This window comes from Ursus arctos, unplaced genomic scaffold (assembly GCF_023065955.2).
Source record: "Ursus arctos isolate Adak ecotype North America unplaced genomic scaffold, UrsArc2.0 scaffold_12, whole genome shotgun sequence".
Taxonomy (NCBI): Eukaryota; Metazoa; Chordata; class Mammalia; order Carnivora; family Ursidae; genus Ursus; species Ursus arctos.
Window position 1 is genome coordinate 325,808 of NW_026622786.1, and position 19,775 is coordinate 345,582.

The following is a 19,775-nucleotide window of genomic DNA, read 5'->3' on the forward strand; positions in this document are numbered from 1 at the left end:
AGTACTAACTAGCCATGTGAGCTGATGTCCTAATTGTGGAGTCACCATAACGAGCTTCCTCTGAAATTGCCCATGGTTTGAGTCACTGCTTGGGATGCCTGTTAATCAGCCTCCATTTGGATTGCTAGGTCCTCACCAGACCTCAGCAGGGAGGAGCCCCTCTCAGATCTCTCTCATTAGAGGTAGCAGCAAAAGAATGTTCATAAAACGTTATCTCAGTCTGTTAAACTGGAACTGGGTTCCTTGTCTGTCCAAACTGGTTCAGGATGTGGTGAGAGATAAGATCCACCTTACTCATCTTGTCTTTACCCATGGGAAGACTTTATGCCCAAGACCTGGGGTCTGTCTGGGTCAAGAGCATGTATGGCCCCTTTCAGACATTTCCACTGGATGTCTCTTCATTGAGCCTGGAAAGTCACACTTCCAGACCCAAGGAAGATGGCTTGTCCTAAGGCTCCAAGCACACAAAGGACCTGGAGAGAGTGATTTTCCTACATAGAAGTCTTCAGAAAAATTGGAGTAATTTGTTACTCTTAGGTTGTGAAGTAAGGTGGAGGGAAAGGGGAGGGAGAAGGCAGGTAATCTTCATCTTCTCAACTTTGATTTATGACATTTCTAAAAGCGGAGTTACAGAGTTTTCACAGTGACCAAGAAAATAGGATGGAACAAGGTTGGTTTGCCTCCTTACCTTCTGGAAAAACTTTTCTTAGAACTTAGGTCAATAAAAGCTAGGGGGATGAAAGTAAACGTTTCAAAGCAAACACACCCAGTTTTCTTCACTTCTGCACCTCTTTTTGGGCTGCCACTTCTGTCTTGTGTGCCCCCCCCGCTGTGACTTGTGAAACCCTAAGTATTCTGCAAAGCTTCACTCAAGTCTACCTTCCAAGAGCCTTTGCTGATTACATTAAACCAGAAATGAATTCATCTCCTTCTGAACTCCCATAGTGTCTATTGTTGGTGCTGTTTATATGATATTTACTATAGTTATTAGGAATTCCAGTTACTTATGTACAAGATATTATTAGTACCTTGGGTTGTAGGGTCCTAGAGAGTAGGAGGCTAATAAGTGGAAGATCAATGACCATATATGGAGTGAATGCATTAAGAATAAGGAAGGTGAATGTAGGAAACAATTGGGTATAGAGGAGTGTATCATGTACTGAAGGATAGGAACACATTTGTTTTCCTATGACCATATATGGAGTGAATGCATTAATTAAGGAATGAGGAAGGTGAATGTAGGAAACAATTGGGTATAGAGGAGTGTATCATGTATTGAAGGATAGGAAAACATTTGTTATGAAAGAAGCCCCTAGACCATAAAGTGATGGCCTTGTGCTTGTTTCCTAAAGTTGGTCGAACCCCAGGGAGTTTAAAGATGATGGTGGCCCCCTTAACTTGAAGGAGTGTGCTTAGGTCATTTCCTAAGTAAAGTATTTGGCTAAAATCAGATGTTCCTTTAAAGGTTTATACAGTTTTTGGACACTTGATCCCCCAAATAGTTTTTAAAAGGAAAGCTGGGGACAGACCAGGTGACATTTTGGTCTGTAGGACTGGTGCACAGAGGATTGATGTAAGAGGCAGGTGCTAGGGGTGGGAGTGGTCACAGGCTGGCCTAGGGAAGTCATACTGATGTTCCTGTGAGGCAGACCATCTTCTGGGGGCTAGGTGGGAGTAGGGCTGGGTGGGATGAGGAGAGGGATTTGGAAGACCCATGGGTGTATCTGAAGGGACAAGGTCATTTGGAGAATCTGGGAATCAAGTGTAAGATTGGGGAGCTCTCCTCCTTTTCCTTCTTCTCTTTTTTCTTCTCTTTCCATTTCTCCTCTCCCTCTCCCTCTCTATCTTTTGTATGAAATGTTGACTAAGAAGCAAGGTGACTCTGTGGAGTCCTAGCAGACAAGAAATTCTCCATCACTGGGTTTATTCATTCATTATTTCAGGCATTCATGACCCTGCTTGAATACGGATGTGCTGAACAATGAAGAAAGCAGGTCATGTTCTCATGGAGGAGGGTGAATGCAGTTTAGGGAGAGGCCAGAGTTCAACTTCTCTCAAAGGACTCTCCTCTGCCTCACAGTGAGCCGTGATGACAGTGAAGTGGGTCTGATGTAATCACAAGGGTCCTTTAATGTGGAAAAGGGGGTAGAAGATCTAGTGTCACAGTGAGGTGATATGAGAAAGATTTGACTGGCCATTGTTGCTTTTGAAGGTGGAGACCATGTGCCAGGAATGTGGTTTAGAAACTGGAAATGGCAAGTGGACTGATGGTGCACTAGCGCCTCCGGAAGGAGCGATAGCCCTGTTGGCATTTTTATTTTATTTTATTTTTTTAATTTTTAAAAATTTTTAAAAGATTTTATTTATTTATTTCAGAGAGAGCTAGAGAGAGTGCACAAGTTGGGGGAGACAGGCCGAGGAAGAGGGAGAAGCAGACTCCCTCCTGAGCAGGGAGCCTGATGGAGGACTCCTTCCCAGGACCCTGAGATCATGACTTGAGCTGAAGACAGACACATAACCAACTGAGCCACTCAGGTGCCCCCATTTTGATTTTAGCTCAGAGAGATCTATGTCAGACTTCTGACTTCCAGAACTCTAAGATAATATACTTCTGTCATTTTAAGCCACTAAAGTTATGGTAACTTGTTACAGCAACAATAAAAAATTAATACACCTTCCCAATGTCTGCAGCTCTTGGGAAGTCTCAAATGAAGATGTAAAATCCTACTTAGTGCTCCCTCATTTAAGTATCTACTCCCTGGCATGTCAACCCCTCAGTCAAAGACCAGCTCTTGGTGATGCATGGGAAAAGAACTGGGCCCAGAGCCCCAACTGACCTGGGTTTGACTCAATTACAAGGAGTTGGTGTATCCTGGATAAGCTACTTAGCTTCTCAGAGCCTTGATTTCCTCCTGTTGGGAAGGGAAGATTCCTTGTGAGGAATAAATTTGAGAACATATGCACCAACACTTAGGGCCGTTAAGCTACTTATAGAATATTAGTGTCATCTGACTCTGTTCAGGACTCAGCTCCCTCATGAAGCCTTTCCAATTCTCTCAGTTCTTATTCCATCTCCTTTACTTTGTCCCCCCCAGGGCTCCATCTTTTCTTATGCTTTTCTACTCACTAGGATGTAGTGGACAGTATACTGCACAGAGTCCCAGAGACCTGGCTCTGTCCCTAACAAGATATGTGACCTTAGGCAAACCCCTGACTCTTTCTGGCCTCGCTTTTCATCATCATTAAAATAGTAAAGGTAGCCTAGTGGTCAAGCAAGGTCCATTGCAGCTTTGATATTCTGTGATACTCATGAATGATTAGCCTGGGCATCATATGACTTTGCAAGTATATGAATGCATGTCTGTGTGGAGGGGCGGGAATGGGGCAGGGGGCTCTTCCTCCTTGATTAGGTTATAACTTATAATGCACCTAGTCTTCTGTCTTCTGTTGGTGAGAGTGGCCCAGCCAGGTGATTGAATGACCTTAGGTGGCCAATCTTTTCCTAGAGTGGGATTATTTGGGGTTCAAGTCCTCAAAATCAACCTTAGTGGTCCAGTATCTGGGGTTGTGGCCTGGACAGCTTTGGGGTGATTGTTCCATCCTACATCTTACGATAAGGTGCCTAAATAGTTTCTTTAACCGTCTCCAGCCCTCCAGTGAGACTGGGGCTAATCTGATTGAATGCCATCTAAGATTTAAGATTTTAAGATTTTAAATTTCTGCAGCTGTCATTATTGGGAGCCAGGGTGTAATTTTACGGGGTCAGTAGAAGAGAGTCAGGTGTGTGCAGGACATGCTCCCCGCCCCCCCATTCCCATCAAATAACTATCTCCTTTGTTCAGATCATAAAATTTCCCAGACTCTTCTGATTCACTCGGCTGGCCTGTCTGCATATTATAGGGCAGTGGCTCTGATAAAGCCGAATGGTGCAGAATGTGGCTCACCCCGTTCCCTGGAACAGGTGCCAGGCTCCTTGTGGGCTCCTTAGGGAGAGTCCACACCACCTCACTTCCCTGCCTCCAGTGTTGCCCACACAGGGTTGTGGGAGGGGCTGTGGGTCACAGGCAACTGCACCCAAAGGGGACAAGACAGGCCAACTGATTCCCCCTCCTTGTTTTAGCCCAACATGTGCTTTAAATAGGAGGCCCTAAATTATTTATCAGCTGGATTTTTTTAAGTTGAGGCAATTGAGGTACGAAAGTGTTGAGGGCCTACTTCCAGATCATGTGGTGAGCTCATGTCTGGACCATGTAAAAATATTTAGGACACATATTTAGTATTGGGGATTCTTTATAAACTTTAGGGAGGCAACAAAGATGCAGAGCAGCCAGTGGTTCTTAATAGTGTCAAGGTGATGAGGAAGTACACATAGGTATACATCTTCACCTTCGGGGGTTCATGGCCCCCAGGTTAAAGACTACTGACACAGGAAATGGGGAGAAGTATATTCCTAAGTTGTTTAGGTTAATATTGGTCTTCAGTCCTTTTCCCCTTTGTCCTGCCTCATCATGGCCTAAGTTGAGGTTAGAAATCTTAGACTCTTCCAGCAACCAACTCTGTGTGATCTTGATTAAGATGTTTCCCTGTCTGGAGCTGGGTGTCCTCACCCAGACAACCGAGGCACTGGGCACATTGTGTGCCACACCCGGCACTTACACGCAGTGATGCAAAAGTCACATCTGGCTCCTACTATGATTCGTGGGCTCTGGGACCCAGTTTGGGAATGGGATGGAGGGAATGACCCTATAAATCTACTTGCCTTCAAAGATAATTGCCTTCCTTTCCTTTAACTCTCTTCTTCCTCAAGCCCACTGCATCACACAGCAGAACAGAAGAACAAAAGACGTGTGCCATAGCAGATGGGGGTGAGGACTCCAAGCGCTGACCAGGTTCTTGAGTGTCTTTGTGTCCTGGCTTTCTAAGTTCAGTTTCCCATGCTGGGGCTTCGCATATACCATCTCACTGGTCAGTCCTCTCTACACCTCAGTGAGAATTTTCTTCTCATTCTTCAAGGGAAGAAACAGACCCCTTCTCCCATTGAGGTGACACCATTTGCCGGGGCCTCACAGTTGAGAGTGTAGAGCTCACTTTGAATCCACATCTTTGTGATGAAAAGACATTTCCCTTTACCATACTGCCTTCCAAAGTGAGACATCTGCTCAGAGGCAGGCTGCACTTCCCAGGTGAGGCTGGGGGGAAGGCTGGCAGGATCTGCCTCCTGTAACCCAAGGGAAAAGTGACCAATGCCAGGGATGCCTTTTTCTCAGCCGCAGGACAGCCATATTCAGCGCTGTCCCCCTCTCCTACCTCTGAATTCTGGGAATGACACATGTGGTGATGGTAAACAACACAGTACCAGGACCTCAGGCCAGAGCAATCTCTTCCTCTTTGGAAAAGTGCATCCAAAGCCACTGAACATGCACTCATTTATTGTTACTGATGTCTGTTATGTGTGCCAGTCTGTTCTCAAAGAATTTATAACCATTGTAAACAGATGGACAGAATATGGTGGGATAAGTGTTACAGGAGAAAGTGATGGATGTTTTGAGATCATAGAAAGAGGCATCTGACGAGCCTGCAGGGGGCTGTGGGGGAAGTCTCCTGGAGCAAGTGACCTCTGAGTTGGGTTCAGAGGGAGATAAAGACTGGCCCAAGTGAACCATTCAGAGAAGGACTCGGTGGAAAGAGGAAGAATGATAGAAAACAGACAAGTGTAAAGTCACACAGGCCAGAAACCCTCTGCTGTGCCAGGAAGTGCCAGCGGTTACCTGTTGCTGGGCTGCACAGTTCTAGAAGGAGAGAAAAGTGGCAAGGTAAAGCAGACAGACAGGTGGGGGCCAGCTCTGCAAGACTTCTGCGGGAGTCTTTTAAGCTGTTCTTTAGGCAAAAAGGAAACTTTTAAGGGTTTTAAGCAAGGGATTGACATGTTTAGATTAGATTTTAGACAGCCTGTCTTGGCTGCCTTACACTGGACGAAGGACTAGAAGGTGAACTTGGAACCTCAAAGGCCAGTTAGGAGGTTCTGGGTGGTGTAGGTGAGAAACTTTTGGGGTGTTTCTGGTGGGAAAAGCACACACCGTCAGTCTGAGCATCATTCCGTGCAGCCTGGGAGAGAGCACAGAGCTCTGTAGGTAAGGGGTCACAGGTTTTATGCACCCGGTGCCGCTGAAAATACCCTGCTACGCATTTTACAATCAATTTGTGTCTTAGCATCTTTATGTGTTTGGCAACTGACTTACTGTATTGACCTATTTCTTTACTGAGCATCAACAGCTGTGGCACAGAAGCAGTTATGACTTGTCATCATCAATAAAGCTTCCCCGGATGTGCCCGTGCTCGTGTTCCTGGCTGGAATATTTGATCATGTGGAAGCAAGATGGGAAAAATAGGACAGGTTTGGTAACTGGCTCTTTGCTGCCATCTCCCCAGCTGCCATTTGCATGTGGGGAACACATGAAAGTAAGCTCTATGGTGCCTTCCAGCTTCAGAGCTTCAAAGCAAGACATCCCTGTGATTGTGTGCCAGCCCTTTCATATAGCACTGGCCCAGCTCACAGCACCGCCCCCAGCTGTCCTGGTCTGGAAGGACTTACAAGTCCTTTTGTAAGGCCAGCTGTACACTGCCTGCTTCTCAAGAAACCATGATGGAAGGGGGTCTGTGGTAGAGTTTTCTTAGAGCTTTTCCACGAAAGGAGAGGCGTGGTCCTGCCCTATCAGAGTATCTGTGAGCCATCAAGACTAACATGGCACAGTTTCTCGTGGTGCCATTCTTCAGGTGTTGCTTATTTATTTATACAGCCCTCTACCATTTGGGGCAGGGCCCTGCTGCCTGCCGCTGGGGCTGGGAGTAATTATGGCCTTCTGCAGGGAGGTAGCATACTCATCACGTTCTAGCCATTTTCCCTGGCATTGCCTTTGATCGAGCTTTTTGCTGGGAAAGTAGCCATTAAGAGATGTGTATCTTTGGTTTCATTTACATGGCAGAAGGGAGAACTAAATTGGCAAATGGATGGTTTCATGTTCTCAGAGAGGGCCTCCACCCAGTCTGTGCCCAGAGTCCTCAGAGCCACTCAGGAGAGCACCAGACCTGACCCACACTGCCATAGAGCCACTGGAGGCCTGGGACTGAGACCCTACCCCTCAAACGAAGGCACCCATGGTGTGGACTCAAGTGTAGGAAGATATTCTTCTTTCTTTCTTTTTTATTATTTATTTATTTATTTAGTAAGTTAGTTATTTAGTTAGTTCATTAAGCAAATGTAAGGACTTTGGTGGGTTTCTAAAGTATTCATGATTATATAATTTTTTTTCTATTACATGAGAAATAAAAGCTTATTTATGAAAATCCAAAGACTAGTGAAAATAAAAATACTCCACTGGTTATCCATAACTCTATTGTCCTAAAATAAGTAGAATGTTGACAAATTTTCTTCTATCATCATCATCATCATCATCATCATCATCATCATCATTCGTAGAAGTTTTTGGTTAAACATAATTGCTTTTATGCTATACATCCAATTGTGGCCTTTTTTCCCTTTAATACATTTTAATAATCGCATAATGTTTCATCAAGTAATAGATCCAAGTGTATTTGATCAAATTTGTTAGATATTTAAATTATTTCTAAGTCACAATGTGATAATCAGCTTTACATAGCTTTTCTTTTTTCTATTTTGGAATTATTTTTCTTTACACAGATTCCAAGATGTGGTACAATTGGGTCCAAGGACTGAATCATTTTATGCTTTTGACACATATTTCCATATTCCCCAAATTCTTTCCTGAAAGGATTTTTGTCTGTTTATGCTCTCATCAACAGTGGCACACTCTAGCACTGGGATTCACAGATTTATTATTTAAAAGTGATCATTAAATAGATGGAAGAGGCTGTCACATTATAATGCTATTTCCTCTCTCTCTTTCCTTCATCTTTTCTCCTTCCCTCCCTCCTTTGTGATTTCTACTGAGGTTCAAGAGTTGTCCATCTTTTATCAACAGTTGACCACAGGCCCCTAATGCCCTAAACTAGGCTTCCAGAAGTTCCCAGCATCTAGGAGGCATATCTCTGCAGGGCCTCTGAGACACTAAGCCCTCTTCATGTCAGAGAAGGTAGTAGTCTTATTCTGGAAAATGAGGGGTTGCATGCCTAAAAGGCTTGTCTAGCTCTCATGTCCTAAAAGTCTGTTTCTGCAACTACCTAATTATATGACTTGGCCTGGCCGAGGTCCCCGGTGTCTTGGGCATGTTTTGGACTATCTGTTCTTACTGCACCTTTGTGGTCCTGTACCAGCTTCTAGACTCAGAAGGATGGAAAACTGTTTGTGTGCCATGAATCCATAGGTAGCCACTCTAGATTTAGCCTCTCTCATTTCCTCTTACTGTGACAACAGAGAATCCTAAACCTAGTTCCACTTGAATGTTGTGGGTTGCGATGACAAACTAGTCTGTTTGGTGTGGCAAAACTCTCTTATTCACTTGGCCACAGGGGTAAGCTCATGTACTCCTGGGCAATCAGGTTTCTTTCCCAGAAGTAATAGGCACATCTCCAGCTCAACTCATCAACAAGCTGGGTCTGCACCTGGCCCAGGACTTACCACAGGGAGGGGGTCCTAGGAGGAGAGGAGACCCACCCTGAAGATGAGTAGAGACTGGTGGAGATGAGGGAGATTGAAATGGTGACCATGCTCCCAGGCCCTGACACCCCATTTCCTACAGTTCTAATTCTATGCACCCTCCCTATTCTAATACCCTTCCCAGCAAAGTGAACTGATCTATATTCCCTTTTGTGAATTAAGCAAGGTTGATGTGGACTTTCCCTAGCCACTTGTAAATAATTCCCACTTAACATAACAGCTGTGAATACTTTTCCTGTTCATTCCTAATCGAGGTGCTTTCAGATTTATCCTTTCTTTCGTGTGAAGGTTTCCTTTTGAAATTTTGTAGATTCACAGGAGGTTGCCCTAATAGAGATCCCATGTACCCTTCACTGGAATTCACTCCATGGTGACATGCTTCATAATTATGGTTCAGTATCCAAACCTGCCAGCTGACATTAGTGTAATTCACAACTTCGATTTGGTTTTTTATTATTTATTTATTTATTTATTATTTTTTTATAATAATATTTTTTTTATATTGTTAGTCACCATACAGTACATCCCTGGTTTCTGATGTAAAGTTAGATGATTCATTAGTTGCGTATAACACCCACTGCACCATGCAATACGTGCCCTCCTTACTACCCATCACCAGCCTCTCCCATTCCCCCACCTCCTCCCCTCTGAGGCCCTCAGTTTGTTTCTCAGAGTCCATAGTCTCTCATGCTTCATTCCCCCTTCTGATTACCCCCCCTTTCTTTATCCTTTTCTTCCCTTACCAATCTTCCTAGTTCTTATGTTCCATAGATGAGTAAAACCATATAATAATTGTCTTTCTCTGTTTGACTTATTTCACTTATCATTATCCCTTCCAGTGCCATCCATGTTACAGCAAATGTTGAGAAATAGTTCTTTTTGATAGCTGATATATTATTTATTTTTTAGAGAGAGTGAGCATGAGTGGGGGAGGGGCAGAGGGAGAGGAGAGGATCTCAAGCAGACTCCCCATTGAGTGCAGAGCCCTGATGACGTTGGGCTCAATCTCATGATGCTGAGATCGTGAAGCTGAAGCCAAGAGTCAGAGGCTCAACTGACTAAGCCACCCAGGTACCGTTGTTTTTTATTTTTTTAAAAGAGTGCCTAGCTGTGCTTATAGATATGTTAGAACCTAAATATTGTACCTGATGAGGAAGAAGGGTACAGGGCAATTATGTTCAGGTGTGACATGTGAAACCTGGGTGGGTGTTGTGTGTTCCCCTCTTGAGTGCTGGCTATGTCCCAGTAAATCAGGCACTGGACACATGTTACCTCCTAAGCCTCATGACAACCCTGTAAGCCCACTGTTAGCATCAGCATTCCTTTTACAGAGAGAAGGAAACCAAAGCTTAGAGCAGAGCTAGAGTTTAAACCCACACAGCCTGCTTTCAGACTGTTCTGCCCAAGCATTATGCGGTGAGATTAACAGCTGAAGGTGGAATTTTTCCTGAGCCTTTCTGGACTAGACCTTTCCTCAACATCCCACTCTTCTTTCCCCCTTTTGCCCTCCTCCTCTGTCATGGCCACTTGGGCTCCTGAGATGAACCATTGTTAACAGCCATATTTATGGCTCTCTCAATTTGCATGCCCTGGATGAGACCCTCAGGAGATGCCACATCCCTGTATGCAGCAGGAGGGGCCAGAGGGGAGGCCATCTTCAAAAATTGTTGATTTTAGAGTGCCAGGGTTCTAGCCTCACTCTCTAGGGATTGCTTCTTGGTGGTTTAGTGCTGGAAAACAACAAAGAACCCTCAAACTGCCAAAACAAAAACAAAAACAGAAGAAAGCCTTGTACAGCAGAGGAACACGTTTACTTGTCAGTTCATGGCTTCAGCTTTCAGCACAAGATGGTGAACATGGTAGAGATGTTGGAGGTAGTGGGTGGAGTGGTACCTTTGGTGCCTCATTCTGGGGGTGGGCAGGGAGATGGGCATTTAGGAGGACAGGGCTTAGAACAGGGCTTGGGGGGGCAGGGAGCTGGGCATGGAGGAGGGCATGGTGGGGGGCATGGTGGGGGGCACAGTGATGGGGACGGTGGACACTTTGGTGGTGCTGGGCACTTTTCCCGTGGGCACTTTTCAGAGCACCGTTGCAGCAGCTTCTTTAAACAGCTAGGCTGGCATTTGGCTTCACACTTTTGTTCACACCTGGGATCACAGTTCTTGGGCTCATTCTTGGGTTCACTAGATTTATTTTTATCATCACTCGACATTGTTTTTTGATTTTCTGGGCCCTGTAAAGAAATACGCAAGAGGTTGTATGTGGGAGACCACACTGCAAGGTGGGAGAGGAACAGCAAACCTTCCCACTAACACCTCCTGCCCATCCTTGCTTTTATGAAGAAACTTTCCTGGGATGGTTTCGGCTCTAGACCAAATTCTCATTTAAGGGGTGTCCTCTTGTCCTTGGAGTGGATTGGTGACATTTCCTGGTTTCTTCACCCTTACCCTGCTTTTTGTTCACTCACCCTTGTCTCAATTCCATATCCCCCAGCAGGAGTTCTCAACCTAGGGTCCTGGAACTACCACCCCCCAATGATAAAACCATATTTAATCATATGTTATCAATATAATTGGTATCTTTTGTAACTCCATGTCTTTTAATTAGTTTATTTAAGTACGTTATTCTGAAGTTATGAATTTGGTCAGACTACTAAAGGCATCCATGGCACAACAAGGGTTTTAAACAATCCCTGCCGGGCTACCTCCTCGACCCTCTAGAGATAGAATGAGAGGGTATATTAGTGGGTTGAGGGACTCAAGACACTTTTTTCATTCTTGTGTTCTCCCTAAGCCCTCAAAGCCTTGAGAATTGCTTTCTTCACTTGAAAACTGGGGATGGGAAGGTAACTGAATCTCTACCGTGGCTGGACTCTCGTAGGCCACTCTGTGGCCCCTCCTCCCCGTGATTAGAGAAAGGGAAGAACTGAAGAACGGAGTTGATGAACTGGGAAATTCTAATTTCTCTGAAAATATTAATGTGAGAGCCACAAAATATGATTTTAAGGAAGAATTTTCCTCCCTTCTGTTAAGTTTTGCCCTGAGTTAGGTCCTCTATGGATGATTTGACTTCTAGATATTAACAGGGTTTTTCAGTCCCTGACAATACTTGCAAGTTGTATCTAACTGGCACTCCTTTGATTTCCTTCAACAATATAAAAGTAAACGTTTATCTAATTTAGTTTTAAAAGCAATATGGCTCTCTGGAGAGATAAATCATTAAGTAAAACTCCAAAATTGTTAAGAATCTCTCTTTCGAATGAGGCGTAGCCCAGTTCTTGCTATTGAAAATGAAAGGACGCTTTCATTCAAAAATAGCCATCATCTCAACCCTGTTCAATGCCTGGTGTGCTTTAAGTCACTCTTAGGAAAGGAGAGGAAAAAGACAGGGCATTTGCAGTTGTCCAAATGCAACTCACCCCTTTGTGTTGGTAGGGAACTTGACAAGTAGTTGAGTGAGGTGGATGGTATTGCGCTGTGTGAGAAGGTGGATTTTCCCTCTGGTTCCTCTGCCTAGCTCTGAGGAAGCCAAGGGTGGGGGCGGGGGAAGGGGAGCCCCACTTGTGACCTCATCACTGCATCATCGGGTAGCGATTGTTGTGTGACTCCAGAGCTCCCAGCTCAACTCAAGCCCTTGAGAATAGACTGTGCTTAATCACCCCCCTTTTGCTGTCCTGTTGCCTCCCAGTGTCAAAATTTGGGGGTCAAAATTCATGCTGGTTAAATCTGACTATGATGAAGACTACTGAACTCTGAGGATAGGGAGGTTCACTGTTGCTAGGAGCAGAAAAGCTTTGTTTACACATGGTCTCTCTTTCCCCCCAAATTTTAACTTCTTTGAACTTGCCCCTTCTCCACCTTTCTAGGAGAGCTTCCCAGATTTCTCACAGCCATTTTGATTCTCTTCTCCCTATTTTTCTAATATCAGAATCTGAAACCTCTTTTTACCACTCCCCACAACCTAGCCCAAGTCCAGGGATTATTTTAGCTCTTTTTCTGTGTTTCTGCCTGTAACTCACTGATTGTCACTGTCTTAGAGTAGAAAGTTTTGCCTCTCAGAAAGTTCATTCCTTGCCTTTTCAAAGGCCTGGCCAGTGGGTCTCTGTGGTTGGACCAGGGGTGTGTCTGGGGTGGTAGTAGGAGGTTGGTGTGGGAAAGCCAAATGGGGTGGAATACATAGTGCCTTGAACTCAGGAAATTCATCTTGGCAGTCATTCACTGACAGCCATAGGTGACTTTTGGTTAAAATGGTGAAATGATCATGTCTAAGATGTTGACAGAGATTTCTCACAGCAAAGTGTGGGATGGACTGGGGGATGGGACAAAAGCTGCACTAACCTGTTTCAAAGAGATTATAAACATCTCCAAGTCTGAAGGAAGGCAGTGGTGGTGGTAGTGAAAGGGTGCTGATTAGAGAAGCATCATCAGAGAAGTATGTTTATGGGATTCTGTTAATGGGAAAATTAGAAGAAAATTATGAAAATGACTCCCAGGTACTATTGTTAATGGGTGCTGAGGAAACAGAACAGATTTGTATTAGAAGAAGATGAGTTTAAGTCCAAGCATGTTGAGTGTGGTCATAGTGGAACATCTTGAACAGTTATTGGAAATGTGGCTCCAGTCCTGTGCTACTGAGCAGACTGAGACCTTGAGTTTGATTCAGTAGTACAACAGGTGTTTGCTGAGTGGCTAATGATGAGAGAGGATTGGAGGAGAGAAGAGAAAAGGTACTGGGAGGATGGGGAACCCCAGTATAGGGTTTATTTACAAAGGAGAAAGAATGTCATACACAATTGAAACCCAAATGAACCCAATAAAAAGGGAGAGTGGGCCAGAATTTAACTCCCTGCCACCAGGATAACTGGTATTAGACCCATTGTATTGGTACAGCCTACCCCTCAAAACTCATTTTCTTTGCTCTGTACTTTTCATTGTTATGAGCTCTAGCTCTTCAAAGCTGTTGAGAAGCAATTTCTGTACCCATCTCAAGAGACTCAGCTCCACCTGCTGTTCGGCTCTGGATCAAAGCTAGCCATCTGGCTATTGCGAAGGCAATTGTTTGTGATGGTGGTGTCAAAAGATGTGGTGATTTGGGAGCACCTGGGTGGGGCAGTCAGTTAAGCATCTGACTCTTTGGCTTCAGCTCAAGTTGTGATCTCGGCTTTAGGAGATCAAGCCCTGTGCTGGGCTCCATGCTCAGCTGCAGTCTGCTCTTAAGCTGACTCTCTGCCCCTCCCTGCCATGTGGGTACTCTATCTCTCACTCACTCACTCAAATAAATCTTAAAAAAAAGAAAAAAAAAGGTGTGGTGATTTCTACTGGCCTTTGTCTGGCTGCTGTCCTCTTCCTCTCTCTCCTTTCTTCTCTCTCCTATTTCTTGCTCAAGAAATGCCTGCTGAATGAAAGATTATCATCCACTGGACTTTCACTAGGACATTTGTCCATCATCTTTTCAGTCTTTATTTTTTTTATAATAATATTTTTTATTATATTATGTTAGTCACCATACAGTACACCCCTAGTTCTTTTCAGTCTTTAAAACCCTCCTTTAAAGGCCAAGACTCCTGGCAGTGTTATGTTAATCTCCTGGCTAACACCCTCACCTTTGGCTCAGCGTTTGGTCAACAGCATGGCTGGCACCAAGGCACTGCAGCAAGGCACCAGCTTCTAGAGCTGCTGGGTCTCAGAGGGAAAGAGGCTGGAAGGGGAGAAGAGTGGATATCAAAGCTCCTAGATTAAGAGTGAGGACGCTGGAGTCAGATCCCTAGGTTCAAATCCCCCCTTCATTTTTTTACTTACCAATGACCCCTGGTAATTGACTTCACTTTCTAAGTCTCAGTACCCTCACCCTTAAAATGTGATAATAAAAGCACTCATCTTAGAACAATATGTAACTTATATTGGGTGCTTACAATATGCCAGTCACATTTCCAAGTGCAAAGCCTATACCCTACACTCTCACTGTACTCATTGTTTGCTGTGAAGATTGAATGAGATTCTACGAATGAAGTATGAACTTCTAGGACATTTTGTCCTTGGCATGATTTATCTGACCCTCCCAGGCTGTTAGTAAATGTTTGCTGTACATGTGAGTTATTATTTTTGTCAGTGCTTTCCTGGCTCTTTTATTCCCTGGCTTGCTGGATCTCTCCGCACTCCTTCACCAGATCTTGGTCCTGAAATCCCACTTCTCCGTAACATTTTTTTCTGCTTTCCAGTCAAAGTTCCTGATGGAGTTCACAGAAAGATTAGATAAGCAGACCATTCAGTGGTTTATCTGTGTGAGCCTGCAGGGGTTGAATGCTTGCATAGTATATCAGGCCAGCGAATTCTGTGTGTCAGGGGTTTAACTTCACTTGAATACACAGTCCTCACAGGATAAAGTCAGAAAGCAACTCTGTTCCTCCCATTGCTGTCTCTTAAGACCCTCTCTGTGGGGCTGGCTCTTCCCTTCCTCCTGGGATGGAATCTGTAGCATATGCTAAACTTTTAGGATCATGCTTAGACAAATAAGTTCTCTAGTCACCTCTATTTATTCTAAACCATCTTATTTCAGTAATTAGAAGGTATATTTCCCTGAACGTTGGATTTCCTTCTCTTTCCTTCTGGGACCAGAAAGGAAAACATCTCTATTTCCTTTTTCGAGTTTCCCCTCCTCTTCCTTCATTCGTCCAACTGCCGCTGGTTTCAGGAAAGGGGCTGCAGAGGGAAGAGACAGAAGGGACAGGAAAGTTCTTACCTGAATGATATTGTTCTAGTGTACTGATACTTAGGCGCTTTCTGGGCTTGACAGGTGGTTAAAGCTGACATTTTCTCTTGTGGGGAATTTGAATGTGTTCTTCAGGGGACCCCGTCACCCCTCACTGGGGTGTTGAGCACAGTGCTGATTGCCTCCTACAGCACCTAGACATTTGACAGGTCCCCTCCAGCTTCTCTCTGCTGCAATTACTTCCCCTCCAGGCAGCCCTCTTGGATAGGATTTCACATGGCACAGAGCTCCCTCTCTCCCTCTCTTGCGGGCCATATATGGCCCATGGTAAACACTCATAATCCTCCCCTTCTTTGTTCAATTACTCTTAGTGATGTTTTCCTGATGTTTATGCATTTTTGCTCATTCACTGTGTATTAGGCGAGAGAAGTTTTATGGCATCTTCATGGACATGGTTCCGAGTTGATCCAGTTTGACCTTACTGCAGTATTTGACACTCTTATATTCTCTTTTCCACCCCTCTCACCTTGGGTTCCTCTAATGCCTGGACGGTGTCCCATTTCTCTGGCCTCATCTACCCTCCTCCATGACCTCTTCCTCCTTTGCTCAATCCTTTCAACTTCACTTGGCTTCATTCACCCGACACATTGCTGCTGACCTCCTTCTCTACCACTGTTTTCTACCACCTCTATGCCAAAGAAATCCAAAGCCCACACTCTTCCCTTTTCTCTAGGCCTAAGTATTAACATTCATTGGATATACTCTGGCACCTCAAACTGATTTCACAAACTCAGAATTTGTCACCTTCCACATCTTTTCTTACATGCTGTCTTGTTCATTCCAACTCTGTGAGGCATGTTCCCATATACTTAGACCTCCAGACCAGAAACCCAGGATCACCTGGCCTCCTACCTCTCACTCAGCCCTACACCAAACGTGCTAACAGCACCTGCCAGTTCTATCTCCCAAACCACAGGCTCATGCTCCAGGCTGGTATTGGGAGCCAGAGTATGCACCTCTCTCTAGCCAGCCCCCAATCACCTTCCTGGTAACTGCTGTTGCTTCATTGAACTTGTCATTGTCACAGGTCTCCCAAAGTGCCCCGACTCTAATTCATCCTCCAACGCCCTTACAGCTAATTTTAGAAGATAAACCCCAATTTACCATCAAATTGAAGACAAGGCCCAAGGGTCTCAAAAGTTGAGTCTACAAAATTTCATCTCAGTTTTCTAAACTATTTAAGGTTCCCAAAATGTGCCAGGCTTTTTTTGACTCTGTGCTTTTTCTTTGCTAGTCACATCTGCCTTCTTTCTTTTCCTCTTTTCCTACCTGCCTCCTCTCTCCTGGAATTTCAGGACATTTTGTCCTTGGCATGGTTTATCTGACCCTCTCAGGCTTGTTAGTTGCCTGAGCCAGGCTCATTCTAAGATTTCATCCCCATATTACATACTTGTTTTCCAATTTCTCTCCCTCAAATGATGGGCTAGTCTAGGAGATCAGGAAACATTTATTTTTATCTCTGTACTCTTAATCCCCAGCACATAGCTCAGCATGTCTTGGTCACTCAGTTACTGATGCTTATTATCAATGAAGAGATGCAGTAATATTTCAGTAGCTTTGTCATTGCTCTTCTCTTAAACTGGAATTCTTTCCCCTTTTTGTCTGATTGATGTTTATTATTTTTTCTCACCTTCCAAACTCATCTTGAAAACCCCGTCTTCCATGTAGATGTCCCTGGGTCCTACACCGCTGTAGTTAAGAGATGCTGTCTCTGAACATCCCCAGTGTACTCTCTACAGCTTGGTGCCCTCACCTACTCTGCTGGGAGGCAAGGGCTGTGTACACGTCTGTCTCCTGCCTCACAGGATGCCCTGTTCCAGAGAAGGGCCTTCTTATTCTTTTCTGCATCTTCAGTGCTGGCCTAGGACCTGATAGATAATAGATGCTCTGTGAATGTTTGGGGAATGAATGAGTGGACATACAAGGCAAAATCGAGTAGAGGAGTTAAGAATAAAATAAACTATTTGTTAGAAGAGGGAAGTCTGGCTTCATGAAGGTGGAGATGATAACGAAGAGATCTGTCTCCAAGGGTCGGCTTCCATTGTCAGTATATCTGTATTAGCCCAGAGACCCCGGGAGGCAGGCATCTTTGGGCCTATGGGCTGGAAATCCCAGACCACCCATCTATGTCCAGGATAGAGCTCCCGTCTGGCTCAGGGTCATAAGCGAGTAGACATGGACTCACACATCAAGCTCCAGCCTTAAGGGTCAATCTTCCTTTCTCTGGAACCCTTGCCCGGAATTCTTCCTCCCCCCACCCCCATACACAACCAAATCCCCTGCCTAGAGAGACCTGCTTGAGGAGTAAAGGGAGGATACAGGATAAGGTGGACTTGGAAGGGCAGCAGCTGGCATGGGAACTGTGAGGCAGTGGGAAGGTTGTAGTCATTCTCCTGAACAAATCTCCCCACTCCCTCTGCTGTGACCCATATTCTCCTCGGGCTCTTCCCAAGGTTTCCCAACCAGCTTCTGTTTCCTGTGTGCTCCTATGACTCTGTCACCTTCTCATCTCCCTGCAAGGGAAAAATTATGGGGTCTCACTGAAAGACGTGTCTGAATGGAGAGACCAGAGAACAAGAGAGGCCCCCTTGGCATACTGGGTACCTTCTGCAGGCTCAATCTCTGTGTATGCAGTAAAAGACTGGGGACCCATTTCCTTCCCTGAAGGTGGGATTGCAAAGTCAGGAAATTCTGCAGAAGTTTCAGATGATTTAGGACAGTCCTTGTCAATTTTGGAACCATCTTTTCTTTACAAGGTCTTCATATTTTTAACACTGGAGGAGAGAGAGAATGGTTTTCCTAATGATCTTCTTTACCACCAGGAGGCAGCACTGGACCAGCAGCAGCAACAAAGAGCTGGCTCTGATCAGAGGACAGAAGAGGAAGGAAGCACCCATCAGGCCCTAGAGATGATCCTGAGAGTACTGTGGTCTAATCCCTATTGTTACAGGATCCAGGGTGGGTCACTTAACTGCCTATGGAAAGCCGGTGGACTGGGAAGATTTTATACTTGGAGCCCATGAGAGCTGGAATTTTGTGGGGCTATGGGGTGCTTGGTGGGGGAAGGAGGTGCATGAGGGGAGCTTCAAGTCTGAATATGGGCGGTGGCCTCAGAGCCTGCATGTCTGCTTTGGTGGGCATTCCTGGGAACACTGGGGCCCTGCACTTGGGACATCGATGCTTGCTAGGGCCAGTGGGCAGTGCTCAGGGACCTGGGGAGGGTTAGGGGGACCTTTCCTTCGTTTCTGCTGTGATGGGACCTCTCTCACACTCCTATCAGAAGCCCTTCGTTGGTGGGCTGAGACTTCACAGTGGGACAATAACCATGAGGGACCCAGAAGGGAGGGGAATGGCACTGCCTGTGCACACATTTTTTTACCCTTTGTGACTGCCATTCTGTCCCCTGGAATTAGTCATGATCACAGGAACTACCACAGCCACATCTACAAGAAACTCAATTCAGAACATGGATCCTGTGCCTCTCTCCTGGAGCTGCTTGTCATTGTGTCTGTCCTGTCAGATCCACTCCTTACAGTTGCAGGAATGTCATCATCTGAAATGACTCAAGATGAGAGAGATGAAGATGGGGCAGAACCAGGACATGGGACCGGGTAAAAAATGATTTAAAAAAAAAAAAAAAAAGGAACCTGAGGAAGAGAACATTTGGAGGGCAAGAAACTGTTTCTCGAATGTATGTCAGTTTTCTATTGCTGCATAACAAATCACACGAACAGCAGCTTAACTAACACACACTGACTATCTCATGGATCTCATGGTGCCCTTGATTCCGAGGTGTAGGTGTGGCTTAGCTGGGCTTCCTGCTCAGGGTCTCACCAGGCTGAGATCAAGGTGCTGGCGCCTGTGTTCCTTTCTGGAGCTTGGGCCCTCTTCCAGACTGGATTCATGTTCTTCCAGGTGTAGGACTGAAGTCCTCAGCTGCTGAAAGACACTCATAGTGCCCTGCCACCTGGCAGTCTCCATCACAGCACTGCTGAATTTATCACCCCCAAGCTGGGGCTAACCAGTGGTGGCTGGTAACACTGCTGTGGGGAGAGTGGCAAAGCCTAGATTTGTGTGCTTTTCAGAGTGTAAATTCTGGACAATTTCAAGCTACCAGTGGTTTAACAGTAGGCTTCCAAATTTCTGAATATTTAACAATCAGCTTTCCTAAGTATCATCTCCAGCAGGCCACTAGACTTAGTTTAGGGACTCCAGGGCTCATGAACCAAGTGCCCTTTATGCCCCCCACCCCTGCCTCATCCTCCCACCTCCTGTCTCCTTCAGGAATTTTAAGCAGAGGGACTAAAGTTTCTTTTACTTTCCTGTGGGCTGTAACAGATCACCATGAACTCAATGGTTTTAGTATATGTGC

The 19,775-nt window shown here is 45.1% G+C and overlaps 1 protein-coding gene across 1 annotated transcript; it reads right to left on the minus strand.

The window, feature by feature from the left end:
- Positions 1-10,538: 10,538 nt before the first annotated feature.
- On the minus strand, positions 10,539-10,847 carry LOC113246160 (late cornified envelope-like proline-rich protein 1). Its single transcript, XM_026486663.1, has one exon. It carries the CDS (start codon positions 10,845-10,847, stop codon positions 10,539-10,541), a length of 309 nt encoding a protein of 102 aa, XP_026342448.1.
- Positions 10,848-19,775: the final 8,928 nt, after the last annotated feature.

Coding starts and splice junctions, on each gene's coding strand:
- LOC113246160 (XM_026486663.1), bottom strand. CDS start 10,847: ATGTCGAGTGATGATAAAAATAAATCTAGTGAACCCAAGAATGAGCCC.